The sequence below is a fragment of the Leuciscus leuciscus genome (assembly GCF_965113295.1).
Source record: "Leuciscus leuciscus genome assembly, chromosome: 17".
Lineage (NCBI taxonomy): Eukaryota > Metazoa > Chordata > Actinopteri > Cypriniformes > Leuciscidae > Leuciscus > Leuciscus leuciscus.
The window spans coordinates 12,270,361-12,290,465 of record NC_138741.1 but is presented as its reverse complement, the minus strand read 5'-3'; the positions used below and the strand labels follow the sequence as shown (position 1 = coordinate 12,290,465).

Sequence of the window (20,105 nt, the reverse complement as noted above, 5' to 3'; positions counted from 1 at the left end):
TCCGCCTTCCTCCGGCATCCATCGTCGCCACGTAGAGTCGCTGACACTGCATTCACAACGTGCAATTCCCCCGCATGCACCACCTCTTATGTGCAGTACTTATCCGTTACTGGGAAGATCCTATTAGCAAATATCCGGTGTACACTATAGGTAAGGGCTATTTCTTATCGTAGCTTTTCGAGAATATAAACACAGTACATCAGCAGAATGGGTCTGATTTATTTCTTGCGTTTAAAAGTGTGTATTGAGCAAATGTTTCTTACAGTTCTGCTGCAGACATGGCCATATATGCCCATTACTGTTTTAAAAAAAAATCTGTTTGTTTGTTTTTCCGTATATCGCACTTACACATTCACACCGGTATGTGCAGTAGATGCATTACAGTGCAGTCAGACCATTAGACAATAGTCAAAGTTTTGCACAATTTGGCCACAAGATGGCACGCAACTACAATGGTAGGCTTCAGTGAAACTCACTCACCGTCACTTATGCATAATAATAATAATGGATATTGTTAGAGAGGGATACAAAAAATATATAGTGGTAGGTTTACTGTAAATGAGACACAGAAATGTTTCACACAGTTTGGCCACACGGTGGCGTTCCTACCGTTTTAAATGCTGCGACAAAGTGGCCTACTACAATGAAAGCCAGTTTTCCCTTTGTTGAAAGTTTAGTTTTTCGCGTTGGTTATTTCCCCCCCTAAACTCATTTAATTACTCTATGTAAATTAAATCAAAGGGTGCAGATATTAAGTCACATTGTGAATCAATCAGGCTACTATGTCTGACAGCCTATATCTATCTATCTATCTATCTATCTATCTATCTATCTATCTATCTATCTATCTATCTATCTATCTATCTATCTATCTATTTATCTATCTCTCTCTCTCTATCTATCTCTCTATCTCTGTCTGTCCGTCCCAGACTTACTGTATTTAAGCAAGTAGCCTAAGTTTGAAAGAGAAATCAAACCTGCTGCAGGTTATGGATTTTCTTTCTTTATCAGTTGAACTGGGAGAGCCATGATGTGTCTGAGCAAGCAAAACACAGCAATAGTTTCCTTCAAAGGATCACCTTGGCTTACAGGATAGAAAAACAGGTACACACACACACACACACACACACACACACACACACACACACACACACACACACACACACACACACACACACACACACACACACACACACCAATCATAAAAGTCCTCTTAGAGTTAGTTAATTAATCGATTCACTTGTTGTTGATCAACTCAAAGTGCATAAACCTAGTTTATAGGAAAAAAATCAATACCTGCCTCCCCCGCAGTCAGTCATACTGTAAGGTAAATCTAATGTTCATTGAATATTTCTTCTCATTGTATATCATCTGCCTAGTTCATCATTGATCTCTCTAGAGGACAGGGGTCCTTGGGAGTGTGTGCTCTGTCTGAAACACATGGATGTAAGTCTTTACATCTCTATCAAATCTGCTCCATTTTCAGAATAAACATTAGATACGGTTGTTTTTCACAGGTTTGAAAAGATAGTTAGTTACATTCATGATTATAAATCGGTCAGCTTTCCTCTTATCCATATATGTAAATCTCACAAGTGTGTGTTGTGTGGACGGTGTTCGATTTCATAACAGCTGTGTCTGTTTCATGCATTTCTTTCTGTACCATCTGTTCTTTCCCACTGCCAGATCAGCCAAAATGCTATTGTGTCTTCACAAACATTACAAACAATTTTATGCTAATCATGCTAATCCAGTGCTTTAGCAACCAAGCTTTCCCTTATAGTTATATTCTATTTGTTTATTAACCAACGGCTGTTGTTAGTAGGTCGTAGGGGCATCAGGTCAAAGGTCAATGCCGACATTGCTGATGTAGTGTCTAGTAAATGTATTTATGCTACACAGTGGCATATCTAGAATATATTTTGTCAACAGCTGCAGTACTTTATATAAACAGTCATTTATGTTTGCAAAAATTTAAAGGATAATCTCATAGTTGAGATTAACCATGAACACTTGATTTTTTGTAAAGCCTAATACAGCAAAGTAATGTGACAAACAATGACAAAATAAACACAGTTGCAAGGAATGATTAATTTATGCAAAGTTCTCCCTCATCTCAATGACACTTGTGTGGCTGGTGCAGGACCCGAGCTGTAAATGCCATGTGACTGATCAGTCTATGTAAGAAATATAGTAGACATGGAAAACATGAGTCTATTTTACACCAAGAGCCATCCAAAAATTATGAAAGTGTTACTTTAATATACTGTTATATAATGCTATTTTTATTTAAACCAGTAAACCTTAGCACTTGAGGTCAAATAGAAGAGCTTACCCACTGTAACCAACTTAAGTCAGTGTGTGGGCAGTTTATTTTGGGCAGTTTTGCTTACTAACTTGAAGTTATAGGAGGTTAGACGTGTTGTTTGAAGACGAACCATGGGGTGCAAAAGTTTACAGCAAGATTACAAGCAATTGAAACAGTCCTCAACATGTGCTTAAGTCATATTTAATTAAAAGCATGTCATCTTTATGCAATATGCTAGTTGATGATACTGAATCAGGCTATAAATAAAATTATTATCTATGCAATATGATACTAAATTAATGACCACAATAAGATATGCAGATATGTTTTTAAAAGCCTGCGCAGAGCGGAGCACTAATGCACTTCTTGTTTCAAAAAGGAAATTAGTGCCAGTGATAAGTAGAGCATGATAAAGATGATGAGTATATTCTCACTGTTCTGACGGGTGTGAACAGCCCTTCTGGATCCGTACACTATGCATGAGCTGCTCTTTTCTAAGCAGCATCAGTGGGTTGAGCAGCACAAACAGAACCCGGTCAGAAAGTGCTGCCGGCCTCATGTCACCGTGTAATCGATGTTAACTGGGTTACAGTCAGGATCTTTTACAAAATGTAGTCATCCTGCTGATTAGGCAAACGATTTAAAAACACATTGAACGCAGATTAAAGTGCTATGTTTAACAACAGTATAATCAATAATCGGGAAGTTTATTACCGAGGCGGCTACTATTTTTAGTCACATTGATGAATGATTAGATTATTAGAGATTATTAGTTTAGATTCTCAGTCAACCAGTCTCAACTGAAAGACTAGTACTTGTGTAAATTTAACCAGCTAAGATTTTACTGGTTAACATGATACTCAAGCAGCACCTAACCAACACTAACCTAGCAATCCATGCTTATCCAAACAGTTATTTTATATATATATATATATATATATATATATATATATATATATATATATATATATATATATATAAATGAAATATTATGAAATAAAACTATTCAATTTTTTTATCAATAATAATAATATATATATATATATATATATATATATATATATATATATATATATTACAATATATTAACACACTAAATTAATATAACAAAATATGAATATTTTATAATAATACAATGAAATAATAATAATAAAGTATTTAAAGGGAAAAAAGATAGGCTATGTTTGCAGGTCTATTGTCACAATGGCTTTCCTCATGAAGCCAGTGTGTGAATGTTTTGCTTTCTCACCAGACATCACCTTTGGGAAAGTGAGCTGTGTGTGTGAAGAAGTGTGTCGCTTGGCTGTCACTCAGACTGTGGATTAACTGACAGCGGAGGTTTGCTGCATCATGGGAAGCTACTGTACAGGCTGTCTGCCTCAATGGGCATCTCAGCTCCCTTGAGAACCAAACGTTTAATGAACAGATCGACTAGTGGGAACTGCCGGAACTCAGCATTCTCTGGGCTCTCATTAAGGGAACCGCTCGCTATAGAGGGAAAAGTAATATTGGATTTTGTGTGTGTGTGTGTGTGTCTGTGTGTGTTTTATCGATCAAAACTGTATGTTTAAAGGGTTTCTGAATCTTAATATCTTATAATATTGCTGAAGTCAGATAATATGCGACTATTAATAACGTTTGTCAAGTTAGAAGCTACGACATCAGATTGAAAATATCAAATTAAAAACTAGCAGTTTTTTGAAAGACCTGGACACTAGAGAAGCCCTCGTTGGCGTCCCACTGATGCTGCATAGAAATATCCACACTTTAAACTCGAGGCCTTTTCCAATGTGCAGTGTGCTGGGAAAATCAAACATAAAATCTTACATCTTATCAAAATCTTGTAAATAAAAGTTCTCCCAACCTCATGACATGACCCAAGACTGCTCCTTTTTTGTCAGCAAATTCACCATGGTAACAGTTAAAAATAGAGCAGTACAATAGAAGCAGAACAGACCAGTTAACAAAAGGTAGAAGGTACAGAGAACAACGTTGTGTAAGAAGCCAGCAATTAAAATTTACGATGTAGTATGCTAACTTCCAGAGCCAAAAGAGGAATGTAAATCACAATGAGTCTCCACTGGCCAATCAGAGATGTATCAATTGAAATAAAATAAAATACTTGATAAATAATATGAAATATTGGTGGTGAAGACGTTGTGAACAGTTATGATTTTACTAGCCTTACGTAAGTGTGCATGTTAAAAAAAATTCCTTTATGGGAACAGCCAGTGTTTATTAAATAATATATTATGACATTTAGGCTACTTCCCATGCTGAATTATAAATGAGAACAAACACATGTTCAGTTTGATATTTAGCAACAAATTTCTCTCAACCTGTCTTCATCAAATCATTTTCTCTGTTACACAATAGATATGATATTGTTCGAATAAACCCAAAAGTAAAATTATGTGAGATAGATAGATGGATGGATAGATAGATAGACAGACAGATCAGTAAGCCTCTGTTGAATTTGAGTTCACACAGGTTGTGTTTACAGATATAAAGTCTGGTGTTGTTTTTGTTCGGGATGTCCTCTGCCGATTGACCCTGATGAGACTAGCAGGAGGATTTAATGAGTGGAAATGTTCTTTCACACAGCGGCTCTTGTTTTCTTTGGATGCTCAGACATGCTTACATAACATCTGCTCATGCTTGAAGTGCACAGTCCTGATTGGCTCTTGATGACGGCAAGATTTACCGTCAGCTTCCGACTGTATCAGCGGCAGAAGACTGAGAGCATATCAATCAGTGTATATGTGGCACATGTTTACGGTAGCATCGCCCTTTCCCACAAGGACTCGATCCAAGGGCCTAGTTTCCCACAAAGGCCTGATTAAAAGGTCTTCAATTCGGGAACAATAGAATTTTCTAAAAACAAAATGGCAAGTTGCAATTCTATTAGACATTTTAAAAAAAACTCAATCTCCTGAAGAATAAGAATATCGGTTTGTTTATTCTGCTTATTTAAAAGCAAAGCACCGAGATGCAAAACTGTAGAAACATCACAAATAATGCTCATAAAAATGCTGTTAAAAAAACCAACAAAAAAACCCACAAAGCTATTAGCATAAGAACGATCCAAGCTTAACAACCATGACTTCTAGCAGTTTTCAGTTTAAATGTTGAAGACAGAGCAAAGGCAAGATAAACATACTGTTACTACAGTTATATGGCACTGTTCTTTTGACAATCATCTGACAAGTGTTAAAATCTAGGCAAGAAGATTGTGAAAAATATGTGTAATTTTCCAGTGTCTCAGTGTTCTTAAACCAGAAAATATCATCACACTGAAATGCATATATCTTGTTTGAATAAACCTCATTTTTACATTTAAAAAGTGTAATGAATTGGATGTTTAGCTGGTGTTGAAAATCTTTCCATTCATACCCATCACTGCTAACCTCACAATACACTATGAGGAAATGCCACAGGCTACTGTATGTTTCAGTTGATGCCAGTGTAAAAAAGAAAAAAAAAAGAAGCTTTTACAATATAATAATAAAAACCTGATGAGTTTGCTTTTCTCTCAGTCAGTCTACTGTAGGTTGTCTTATGCTTTTCTATCATTACGGTATATTATCCACTCAGCATTGACACAAAGCCAACATGGATTTGACAGAACATTCATGGTCATTCTGTACATTTAGACCTCAAAACTGCACATTTTGGTAAATGTATGCTATTATTAAAAACATATGAAAAAATAGTTGCTTATGACAAAATAGATTAAAACTGAACAGTCTGAAAAGTCATAGCTTTTTTTCTAAAAACACATTTCTCTTTGGCCATTCCTCCGTTTACTGGTTTCCACAGTCGTTACATTTGGCTTTAAATTATATGAGTTTAAAGGAAAATGTCTCCCCAAAAAAAAAAGAAAAAAACATTCGAATTCTTCCATCATTTAATCACCCTCATGCAGTTCCAGACTTTTGTGATTGAATCTTAAACCGATTTATCAAGAAAATCCAACTCAAATTTATGATTTATTCATAAATTACATTAAGATTTTCAGTGAATTTCCAAAAAATCTTTAAAATTTCCCCTTTTGAGTTACACTTAAGACCATACAGGTTGGGAACGACATGACGGTGAGTAAATGATGTGAACTATCACTTTAAATCATGTGCAGGCTAAAGGAAAATATAATGCCATGTTACATTGCTAGAAATATATTAATACATTGCATTACCACACAGCTTCATTCAGCAGTCAATAAATGATTATTGATGTAGCCGTATGTCCACTTACGACAGGTTCTATCAGAAAATTTGTATTTGCTTACAGAATCATGCTATTGGTGCACATCACATCAAAAATTATACAATAAAACAATGTGAGATGCTTCGACCCTAACACTGTTTCATGTATTTTCGGTCACAATTGCTCTTAAACAGAATGTGAATGTAGATTTTTTAAAAATCAAGATATAAACAACTGGTGAGCCACCAATCACATCTGTCAGTATCATAAACGCTCAACCATTCTTGCCTGATATCCTGTAATAGTTTATTAACAAAATGCTTACACATGCTGGGTTTGCGAAACGCATCAATAAAACAAATAAATTTGTCAGTGTTTGGACAAGATTTGTGGTTCATCCTCTAAAATAACAATACATTTCAACTGTACGTACTGTATCAGAGTAGCAGCTTCTGGGAAGTCTATAAGGCACAAATATGATTAATTGGAAAGTAAAAGCTGTTGTCCTGTTCTGCTCAAGAACACAAACTTCATCTTCATTCCACAGGATAATTTCACTGGCACAAGGCATAAAGTCCTCTTCTCATTCCAGTACATTGAAAACTGTGATAAAAGCACATATACAATCCAGGAAAGATATAGATTTGTGATCAAAAATAGATGTAGACACAAATGTATCTTCCTGTTCTTCTTCATCAGAGTTTTAACATTTGAGATGTTCAATGATGGAGATCTCGCCGTGATCGTGGCAGTCCGGGGTAAGACCGTTCAGGTACAGACTGCCATTTTTGGTCAGGGTCGGGAGACCTTCTTTCTCTAGTTCATCTGTGTAGTTCACGGACAGGGTCCTCCTGCATGGCATGTCCTGACCTGGATTTTGTCCCAGCTCTGACGACAGCTTGCGCTTGATGTACGCCGCCCGCTGAAACTTGTCGTAAACTTCCACGCTCAGGCGGCGCCGCGTCTCTTTGAATTCCGCCGACACATTAGCCGTCCATTCTGCAGCGTGAGCGCGGAACTCTCCCACCTGGAACACAAGGAATTGTCAGTGGGACCAAACGCAGTCAACTGTCATGTGTGTTTAGAAGCATTTAAGAGGTGTAAATCCGAACTTCGAAAATCTGTTTTCTGTGAAAATGTTTCAGCTCGAGGGAATGAGAGGCATGTGGGCTGACTCAGCCTCAGTGCAGCTGGGAGTGTTAAAGAAAGTAATTCAGGCCTGGTGCTATAAGACTGTACAACTCAACCACAGTGTGCATACGTGCTATAGATTTTTAGGACCTCCTCATCCCAATCCATAGCTGTTATTGGGCTTATCATGTGATACTTAAAAACATTTGTGCAATTTATTCCAGACCGCAACTGTGTCGGCCCAGATCCGAGATTGTAACAATAGACTGGCATGTTGTTCAAACTATAATAAAATTTGTACTATTTTTGTGATTACTCTTTCCAATATTTGTGTATTTACTGTTATATATACCATATATACGTATTGTTGTAACAGAAACTAATTCTTATATACAGCAAGGAAGCATCAGATTCAGCAAAAAAGACTGTAAAGACTAAATTCTGTCAAATAATCTATTCAAAGAATCCAGATTTTTTTTTTTAAATCAAAGTTTCCACAAAAATACTAAGCAGCACAACTCTTTCAAACATTTACAACAATACAATGTTATACTACTAAAAATGTTTCTTGAGCAGCAAATCAGCATATTAGAATGGTTTCTGAAAGATCAAGTGACTGAAGACTGAAGCTGTGAATTCAGCATGAATACAAATATAAAATCTTAAATTTAAAATAGAAAACATGAAACATTATTTTAAAGGGTAATAATATTTCAAAATACAAGAAAACTGATGAATAAGTCCCATTTTCAGAAGCCAATATTCCAGTCTAGTGAATCTACAAGAAAAACCTGTTATATAAGAAATCCTATAATGTGCTGATTTGGTACTTACATAATAATAATAATAATAATCATCATAATAGTAATACTATTATGGGTTATCACAGTTGAAAATGATTGTGCTGCCTGATAAAGTGTGGAAACAGTACAGTGTCTTTTTCAATTGCTGAAGTATTTGCAGGTCGCTGTACATTTTCAAGTCAAATATTGGTTTTAAAAACGGAAAAACACAAAGACATTTTGAAAGTGCAGCACTGTGGGAAACTGCTTGAATGCATAAGCTGCCAATTCTGCACACGGACAGAGCGTTTTAATAAATACAGCATTTTTTAAGAATTTAAATAGTCATTTGTTACATTATATATGTCTTTACAGTATTTTTTGGATCAATTTAAAGCATCCTACAGTGTAACTGTCTGGCTGTTAATGCACTCCAAATTTAGGATCAATCAGTTCCTACCTACCAAACCTCTAAAACATAGTACAGTTACACAAAAATTGCAGTGTAAGACCAATGTTCTCAGCCTTGTGCTTGAGATTCTCCGGATGCACTATTACCAGAAAGCCCCTTAAAATATATTATAACTTACCACTTTAATTTATTCAGGAAGAAATATTTCACTATAAGCCAAGACAATGTCAAGACAAATTGCATGGGTCGCCTCTCAAAACAGAAGTTGTAGTAGGAAGAAAACTAATAAGAGAGTAACACCACTGAGAAAATCTGATACAAGTAAACACGGAACATTTGCTTTCCTCTCTAATGAGGTCATTAGATGGTAAGTTGTTCACAGGACTCTTAAAAAGTTCTAATTTGAGATGATTATTCCTGATACAGAAGAAAATAAGATCGTGTGTGCTACACAACACCTTTACAGCACTTAAGAAACCCTGACAGGTGATGTATTATGGATGAGAATCCGGTAGCAGAACTGGGTCATTCAGACCTTTCATTCACATTAATCCTGCACTGCATTTGCCTTCTCCTTGATTTCCAGTAAGATGTGATAATTGACTTCAGTATAAAACATTTTCAGGTTCAGATTTACAGTTTTCTGCTGCTTCACACAGGGCTGAATAATACTGAGGCCTACATTCTGCTTTTTGTGAGACGTTCCGTACATGTTCTTGTAAAGGACAAATCCCAGTTCCTAAACATAAAAGTAATTATGTCTTTTGTGATGCTATAGAGTATAACGTCAGAAAACTGCACTTTTATCATCTCATCATATGAGAAAATGTCTCATTATGTGTTTCAGACAGAGCAAACCTTCTGTTCCGGCTAATGCAAGCACATAATTCTCCAGGCTGAAGCTCATTCGTTTTATACACTAGAGTAAATGAAATCTAAACACAGCGCTGATCTGTGATTGGCCCTCGACACATTGGAACTTTCTGCTGTGAACTACATAGCAAACAAAGCCACGATAATACACAATTAACTCCTCGACATGACCTTGAAGATTTCATACAGGCCTCATAAAACACATAATCTTTATATAAATGCTATACAAGCAATAAAGTCAAATGCCTCTTTCATATTGTGGAGAATACAGCTCAGTAGACATTAAATCAACTGTACAGAATTTTGCAGGGTAAAGTTGTGATGGAAAACTTTGTGATGTAACTACTCGGCAAATATTAATAAGTACGGTCAAGGGTTGTGTGTCATTCAGCGTTTATGTTTGAACTGGGAATGCCCTCATCCACATTTCATTTCTGAATTGGAATTTAGGTTGCAAACAGATTGTATAATTGAAAGAAGTTTCAGCAACAGTTTACCTAAAGCCCTGTATAATGCATTATATCTTTTCATAAATAATTGTAACCAAATTTAAAGTGCATTATAATATTTGCAGATTCTGAAATTGATTGTTTGCAATACGTTTTAATGCATTATACTTTCTAAAGGTGTGTTCAATGATTAAATAACTATATAACTGTGGTTACAATACTATACAATGCATTATAAGGTACATTACAAGACAATTACTGCATTAAAAATACCTTTATGTATAATGCATTATAAAAGTGTTACTGAAATTTCTTATGCTTACTAACCAAGGCTGCATTTATTTGATTAAAATATCCTTGTTTGGTGCTCAAGAAATATTTCTTATTATCATCAATGTTGGAAAAAGGTTGCGCTGCTTAAAATGAGGATTCTTTGTTTAATAGATGGTTCAAAAGAACTGCATTTATTTAAAATAGAAGTTATCTGAAACATTATAAATGTCACTTTTGAATACAAGTATTATTTTCTTTAAAAAGAAAAACCCTACTGACCCCCAAACATTTGAACAGTAGTTTATAGCTAAACATGTTTTCATGCACTCAGCATATGTATTTCCAAAAAAGGTTATAATATAATAAAATATTATTAATATCACTGAAATTGATACCATACATGAAAACATAATTTCTGATGATAAAATGGGTAAATATAGCCATTGTTTTTTTAGTTCCAGTTTAGGCTAAAACTGCAGATTATCAGATTTCTTTTCTTCTTTTTTTTGTTCTCAACAACTGTTGTATAATATAGTTATTTTATTCACATCGTAACATCCACATAATAGTAAAATGACTAGTTTAACCAACACTTAGAATCAATATTTGTATGTGATACTGATCCTCCCAATACACCATCACTATCAAAAGTATTGATATTTATACTATATGTACATACTTAACAGGCGTACATGGTAGAGATTTTAAACAACACCATCTGTTCTAGTCCAGACAAATAAAACTCTTCTGCTGTGTGTCTGTATTAAAGTGCAATACAGTCAATTTCCTTTCTAATATATATCCCAATTCAACATCCTGTGGTTCATAACCAATTCACACTGGAACTGAGAGGGAGCTAAAATTCAGAAATTCAGATTTTTGCTTAAAAAGTGTGGAACAGAAGTGCTCTCACCCTGGGGTTGCCTGAAAGCATATCAATAAGCACTTACCTCCTCTTTGGTTTTCTTGGAGATGACCCGGAGCCAGTCTCCAATCATGCTGAGAACTGCAGCGAAGTAGGCAAGACCCACCAGGATCCAAAACCACACCAAGGGCTTATAATAGTCCAGATACTCGATCTCAGAGCCTCCTGAATGAGATAAATGAACCCACATCAACCCACCGAACTCATGAATACACTCGACTACTTGAGTTTGAGTTGTTTTCAGGGTATTTGTTTGCTGTCAGAAACTATCAAGTGCTTGAAATTGAGACTTAAGGAGCAAAATAGTGACTTCCTTCACCTGCCACAAAGTCTCCAAATCCAATAGTGGTTAAAGTGATGACGACAAAGTAGATGGCCTCCAGAGCGCTCCAGCCTTCAATGTGTTGGAAGATGAGAGCGGGGAGAGCCACAAACAGCAGGCACCCAAACAGGATGAACAGGACTGTGGATGTCACACGGATTTTAGTTTGGCTCACGTTCCATTTCTGTAAGGAAAAACAGATGCGAAGGGAGGTTGAGAATGACGGGTGGAAAAGACAATTAAGCTCATTATAATCACTGTTGACAGACGTCCACTATACTTAACCAGAAACCGTCTGAAAACATTCATTCTTATGCAATGTCTGGCATCTAGTATACACTGTCACACACGAGACAGAAGCACACTACCATTCAAAAGTTTGGGATCGGTAAGATTTTATAATGTTTTTTAAGTCTCTTTTGCTCACCAAGGATGCATTTATATGACTAAAAACACAGTAATATTTTGAAGAATTATGACTGTTTTCTATTTTTTATATATTTGAAAATGTAATTCATTATTATTTAATTATTATTTAATTCATTACTCTTCAGTGTCACATGATCCTTCAAAAATCATATGCTGATTTGGTACTTATCAATGATCAGTTGCTTAATATTAAAATATAAAATCTTTTGTAACAAATGTAAATATCTTTACCATTACTTTTGATCAATTTAATGCATCCTTGTTAAATAAAAAACGATTAATTTCTTAAAAACTAAAAAGTACAAACCCCAAACTTTTGAACGGTAGTGTACATACAAAGAAAATAAAGTAAATTAATAAATAAAAATCACAAACAAATAGATTTGAAATTTATGAAAATAATAAATCAACTTCCAATGACATTTCACACTGTTACCTGTCATTTGATACTCCCACACTCATGGACAACCTGGAAATATCAGGCATTTTTAAAATGTAATCCAATCTTAAAATAAATTATTGTGAATATACATTTTTAGAATTGTTCAGCTGTAAAATACTTCATATAGATAATTGATCTTGTGTAATGTCATCATGATGTCTATTTTCTGATAAAAAAAAAAATAGTGCAGTTGAATCATATGTTTGAATTAGATTAACATTTTTGTTTTACACATTTACTCAATACACACAAAAATGTTTAGAAATTATTAAGCGCTATTAATACTTATATCAGGCTTTATTAATAGACTGCATTAATATCAGGCTTTATTAATAGACTGCATTAATATACATTAATTAGCCAAGCATGTACAGTTATTGCCTAATGCTGATAATCTCAAACCAAATATACTGTAAGACGAATGATCAGCCTGGCTGAAATACTGGCCAATCACTAGTTTAAAGACCCCCTCAAAATGAGAGCTTTATGGCCTTTAGTCAATTTGTGTTAGCTATGAATACACCTAGATGGTAGGGTACTGCAAAATGTTGAAATTTTTAGCAGATATACACATTTAAAGGAGCCATATGTAAGATTGTGGCCAAAACTGGTACTGCAATCACTTTCAAATTACTGTAGTGCGGTGTAATTCAGCAAATTCATTGAGTAGAGTTTGTGAAATAAACACTTTCCCCTAAGAAGCCTTCAGCCTCATTGTGTTTATTATGTGGTACACAATAGAATGAGTGCACCAGCAATAAATAATTCACTATGCTGTATTGACTTCTGACAAAAAATACTGTATTGTGCTCTTCATTGTACACGTCAATGTTTCAAATTGTTCCTGTGCCAAAACACAACAGCTCAGCAGAAAATAATGTTGGTGTATGTGCAACGGGTGTAAACAAGATGGCCACCAGAGGCACTTAAGTTATTACAGCGAATCATTAAAGTGGCCGAATGTTCTGCAGCACCAAACAAGGCTATTAGTAGCCAGCAAGCATTTCTTCAAAACAATCAGTATTTTATAGCTGCAGGGGATTTGAGCGAAGACAATAAAGTGCATTTCTGATTGAAGGGATTTGAGGTGCACAGCCTTTTTTTATTACACATTAAGTTGTTATAAATATTTCACAGAATTGGTCTAATCTGTTGTTATAACTTGAATAGCTATATACACATTGTTCAGGTCAACATTTCTGGAAACAAGTTAGCATAGATGTACGATTCTAGAAACTGCAGCACAAGTAAAATGATTATAATGATAGATTATAATGTGAATTAATGGTAATGGTTTTGCTAGTTTCATGTTCATGATTTTAGCTTAATTTTCTCACCACAAACATCTTTTCCACTTTGGCGATTCCTTTGCCAAATATTGTTCCCAGCTGATCGCCCACTCCTGCCAAGAGGAACCCAAAGAGTGGGATCCCCAGTAGTGCATAGATAATGCAAAAGATCCTGCCACCTTTTGTGTGTGGAGAGACATTTCCAAACCCTGCAGAAAGAGAAGTCCCAGACATTATGTGTAGGAATGATCAGCAAAAACATACAGGTCTCAACTAACAGATAATATTCTCAGAACTTTGGCTAACGTTCTAGTAAGGTTCTCTTAAAGTTATGAACAAACGTTCTTCAAGTAACATTAATAGAATGTTTGTTCAAAGTTATCAGGTGTTTAATAATGCTGTCAAATTATTAGCAACAAAACTTTATTTATACATCATTCATGAAACGTTTTTCTGAAACTTTTTAGCTAGATGTTAGTCTAATGTCTTTTAAATGTTACCACTCGCTACTTTTTCAGATAATTCAGAGAACATTCCAAGGTAACGTTCCCATAATACTTGCAAAGTGATAAATTAGAAAATACATTACCTTAACGGTCACCAAGAATAAAATTATTTATATTTATATATATATATATATATATATTATTTATTTTTTTACATTTAAAAAAACACCTGCCTATTTTGAATGTTCAGAGAACATTCAGAAACAAAGTTTTCAAAACTTAATGGGAATGTTCACAAAATGTTCTTAGAACAAATTTGTATTAGCTGGAGTATTACTGTGCTTCCTGAAACATTTTGTTGTTTTCTAAAGTTTGTAAGATATTTTGTTGACCATTTCTTTGAATTAAACTGATAATTCAGAAAATTGAGGGCCTACAAATCTCCTACCCTCTTAAAAAAATAAATAATAATAATAATAATAATAATAATTATACGTATCAAGAGAGCTACCTTAAGAGTCAGAAGCTTCTCTGAGGCTGTCTCAAAGGTTCCTCTCAACAACCCTTCTAAAACATAGAGATCCCATGAAGGAACCCGTGGTCTGCAGACAGACCTGAGCCTTCTGACACCTCGTAGGATGCAGGAAACCAAGACATGAGTCTTACAGAAGCCCCTTCAATGTGAATGTGGCAAGCCGAAATAGCAGCAACATACTCCTTCGTGGTAGCAGGGGTTAGTCCCGCTGAGAGATGCTCTTGAAGGAACTCCAGTCCTGAACCAACCAGGCAGTTAACTGGGTTTAGATGACGCGGTTCACACCATGATGAAAATAGACCTCAGTCAAGAGACCAGAATCTATAGGCTGGTAACGCTCGAGGGCCAGGAGCGGAGCTTTCTCGCTGAAAAGCGATTGCAGTGAGAACAGTCAGCTCCCTCAAGAGCTGACCTAGCATGCTCTGATCCAATGCACACAACACAAAATTATTGCCTGTCACCCTCAGAAATATATATCGGACATGGCAGAACAAATATCCTACACTTAATCCCTATTCGGACAAGATTAACTTTAAAAAGGTTTATGGAGTAATGTAATTTTACCACAGTACGTCTGTAATAATGGCCAATTCGCACGGGATAAGATATCTCAGTAAAACTAGCTGAAGTGGGAGGAGTAACTCGATTTACAGACCTCCGTCACCTTCCTGTCGTCATGTGCGTATTACGTTGCTTCCTGATATCACGTGCGCAAACACAATCTATTATGTCTGGTTGAACGATGTACTAATTAACTTCAGTAACCTATAACCTATTCAGTAATACCTATTACCAACACAATCCAATCTGAAGGTAAAAGTCGCTGTAATCTTTACTGACATTGTCCGTAATGATTACTGAGATGGCACATTCGGATGGGACTAAAATCACATAGAAGCTCTGGTAATTATTACTTTACCCCACCTCTCCATGTTAAACAAGTCCCTTCCGAATAGGGCTTTATTCTCCATTTTAAGTCAAACTCCTCCTCTAAAACACATACACTGTGACAAACTATACAGACAAGCAACTTCTAAACACAAAGAAGCTGGTGATGCCGTGTCAGGCAACATTTTATAGACACAAGTCACGTACTGCGTAGCGTCAACCGGCCTTCGTACATGACCAATGACATTGGTGCATTTGTACACATGATTCAGACTCCGGTCACGCTGACAACATTTCCATAGCGTCAACGCAATAACGCAGCATCGAAGTTCGCTCGAAAGGGAACCGATTTAATTATTTTTTCACCTATTAAGCCCTGGTTCAAACCAAATCTACCAAATCCCTTGGTTACAACCCAGATTATGATCTCTAGGAGTATGAGGGGAACCTAACATTTAGGAAATTTCCTTTTAAGTCTGAAATGCATTACATTATGCATTTACAAAGACATACAAAAACAAACAAGCTTTGAACAAAAAATGATTAAAACTAAATGTATTATTTTTTCAAATTCATTTTGACTCATTTTGTATAATAAAATGTGAGAATACAGAAAGAATACCAGTGGTTGTGGTGTGTGTAATACTACCACAACTGGAATTTAAGCAATTACAAGAGCAAAAAGCAAAGCCACTGGACAGGCCCACCCTGAGTGAAGCACAGCAGTTGGGGGCATTTCCGCAAGAGCCTCCATCCAATTACCTTTCCTTTTTCCTTGAAACTCAATAACTGGGCTCAATCACTCCTCATGCACTCTGTCCTCTTTTAAATCTAATTAAATCAAAAAACCTTGAAAGAGACATAAAATGGTTTCCTACGAGACAACCTTAATTACACACGGCACAATGGAGACGAATAACTGTAATGTCTTTACACATTACCTTTTGGAAGAATTATGTACACATGTTCAAGGTTGGATAATATCATACTTGTTCCAGCAGATTAACTATGATGATTTAAGTATATAAAAATTTATAATGCGTGTTAATGGCTTCAGCATTTAAATTTTTTCCTGTGGCCAGGCACTTCATTGTTCAGATAGATAACATCATACTTCCTGACCTTAAATAGAAACAAACAACGAGTAATTAATTTGTCATAGACCTAGATAAGAACACAAACTGGTGACCAGTGGGCCAAAACTATTCTGCCAATCTTTTTTTTTATTCTTTTTTTTATTATTGATATAATTGATTTTGATAAAATAGCTGCTCTAATAAAAACAAGTTTCCCAAACATAAACCGGCTCTGTTCCGATGCACATATAATATATTAATTGTGTCATATCTATACATTTATGCAAATGATTTCAATGCAAACAAATCTTCAGATGTAAGAAAACATGAGCCACAGGATTTGATGAAGTGGTATGTCAGCACGTGTCTTGATCAATGATGAAAACAGAACCTTCATAGAAAAAAAGAAAGTGGAATATGCTCTTATTCTCTTTGCTTAACCAATATATCTTGTTTGTTCTGTCTGCCACATGCAAACAGTCTGACTTTGTTTTGTTCAACATACTCTGAGTCAACATTCTCAACCCTGAACATCGACTCAGGTTAAGTCTGTATTCATACCAGTTGCCACAAAGTCTTACATTTGTTGATCACTTGTTGAATTTGTAAACAATAGCTTTAAAAATGAAATAAAAACACAATGATAATGTTTATCAAAGCATGTTACTTTACCTGGAGAACAAATATGACTTCAAGTAATTAGAGAAATTTATGGACTGTACAATTTTTTTACTGGATACCTACGACTATTTTAACACCTCAAGTTGTCATCTGAATAATAATCATAATAACAATGAAAATAAAACTACCTAAAAGTATTGTACAAATGTACACAAAAGTAGCTGTAGTCCCAGTATTGAAAAGCACCATGATGAACACATTCATGAGTCATAACACCTAAATGACTGAAATTATGTGTTAAAGCAGGATAATATCTGTTCTCGAATCGGATGAGAAATGAATGTCATGTGCTGTCTTAGAGCACAACACAAGTCAGTTTGACACAGGGAACAAGACCATGCCGTGCCACCCTCATTAGAGAAGAAGCACTACTTACTGGAAGACTGACGCAAAAAGAGCTTAATGAGCACACAAGTGTGTCTTTTGAGGGCTTTAGCTTTGGCAAATACTCTGCACACATGTGATGCCCTCACCAACAGATGAACGCATAAGGACACTACAAAGTGAGTGCATCCTTGCTGATGGAGGTGGTCAGGTGGAGTTGAAAGGTTTTCGTTCAAATGTCAAAAAATAATAATTATTTGGTCACCTATTGGTAAACAAATTAGCAGTTGGAGCTTTAAAGGCCAAGCCTATAAATTGACTCCCTTGGGTGACAAACACATTATGGATGATGTTGATTCATGCAAAATAATACAACAACATTAATAAAACAAGCAACCTGTTTTTAACAGAATTGTTAAAACAATCTAACTCACGCACATGTACACACATGCTCATGAAGGCTGCATTTATTTTACCATAAAATGGGAAAATAATATGTTTGATCAATTATTCCTGATCGCAAAGATGCATTTTCAGCATCATTACTCCAGTCTTCAGTGTCATATAATCCTTCAGAAATCATTCTAATTTGCTGATTTACTACAAGAAACATTTCTTATTATTATCAATGTTGAAAACGGTCGTGCTGCTTAATATTTTTGTGGAAACGTGACATTTTTTTCAGGATTCTTTGATGAATAGAGGACAGCATTTTTTTCAGGATTCTTTGATGAATAGAGGACAGCATTTATTTTATATTATATATATATATATATATATATATATATATATATATATATATATATAGTTTATTTAAAACATTATATATGTCTTTAATGCATATTTGCAGAATAAAAGCATTAATTTCATTAAACAAAAATGTTTAGGGCCCCCAAACTTTTTAACATACATAAAACATGGAGATGTGATGTGCAGCCCCAAGAAATTGGCCTCCTTCAACTGTATAAAAGGTCAAGCTGTCAGACCTGCTCAGTTCATTAATTGCAATTTAAACTTCGCAACCCAAGTAGGGACACTGGGGGGGATTGATGAAGGGGGGCTTGCTCTTTAATCCACTACTTGGCTCCGTTCCAGCAGGTTTCAAAGGTGTCTTACACATGTATTCAAGAACAGTCAAAGCTGTTGAAAGGATTAGTTAAGGTTCATTAATCAAGCTTATTAAATTACATTAATGCAATTTCCTATACATCCTTAGTGATGAAGTCAAAATGAAAAATGCAGCTGCTGATTATTTATTTAGTTACATTTTATTTTAAGGTGTCATTGTTACAGTGTAATTATACATTTAAGTACTGAGTAATATTAAGCAACTACATGTACTTACTAAAGGTTAGGGTAGGATTAGGATTTGGTTAAGGGGTTAGTTACATGTAATTATGCATACTTGACTGTTATTACTATGGTAAGTACATGTAACATATGTAACGGACACTGTAAAATAAAGTGTTACCGAAATGAATCCATAAAATGCTGAGTGTTCAGATCATATGTAAATATCCTTGTCGAGGTTAGGGGACAAAAATCATAAGTTGATTATTTCCCTTGATATTTTAATTGCAATTTAAATATTTTAATTAATAGAATTTACATTAAAGTGTTAATTTAGTCGTTAATGTCGTTTCCATGTTCCTGTTCTGATTTTCATCTAGCTTAATTTTTCCCTGCCGAATACCTCCGCCCTGGTATTCTTAGGGGATATGGACAGTTTTCTGAAGTTTGGGGCTTTTTACACTGGTAGTCCGACATGGGAACTGGATGGTGGGGTTCAAGACAGAAGGTTGACCATTGGATGAGTTCACCTTGCCTCTATGAGATCTGTGGGTCATGTACTGACAGCTAAGGATGCCCCAAGATGATGGGATGCAATGGTGAGGAGATGAAAAACAGTATAAGTTCCTCAGTATGAAAAGTCAGGAGCTTAATCAGACCTGTTTGATGAGTGATTTTTCCCTCCCAAAGGGTTTGTCGTCAACTGCCGTGATATGTATGGTGGAAAGCATTGCACAGTAGGGAGTTGGAATTTATGAACCAGTTGCTGAAATATCAAATTTACTCCAGCTCCAGAATCCACTAGGGCTGTTACACAACAGGTCTGATTAGATATTAGTTCAATATTTTGACTGGTAGTGAGAAATTGAGGGAACATGAGGTTAGGCTCGCTTTGGTTGTTCCACCCTTGTCTTTAATGGGCAGGAGACACACTGATGACCAGGTTATCCACAGTAGAAACATACTGTAGACGGTTAAGTAATTGCCGCTGGCGTTCTTCGCCTAATTTGAATAGGTTCGGGAG

At 35.4% G+C, this 20,105-nt stretch overlaps 1 protein-coding gene across 2 annotated transcripts in view; it reads right to left on the bottom strand.

The window, feature by feature from the left end:
• Positions 1-6,806: 6,806 nt before the first annotated feature.
• Positions 6,807-20,105, bottom strand: part of kcnk2a (potassium channel, subfamily K, member 2a) — a 28,642-nt gene continuing 15,343 nt past the window's right edge. For both annotated transcript variants that reach the window (XM_082143936.1, XM_082143937.1), the window contains 4 exons: positions 13,890-14,050; positions 11,679-11,865; positions 11,385-11,524; positions 6,807-7,541 (listed from right to left, as the gene is read on the bottom strand). In XM_082143936.1, the coding sequence (XP_082000062.1) occupies positions 7,218-7,541; positions 11,385-11,524; positions 11,679-11,865; positions 13,890-14,050 (812 nt within the window). In that variant the 3' untranslated portion in view covers positions 6,807-7,217. The remainder of the gene's footprint in view (positions 7,542-11,384; positions 11,525-11,678; positions 11,866-13,889; positions 14,051-20,105) is intronic.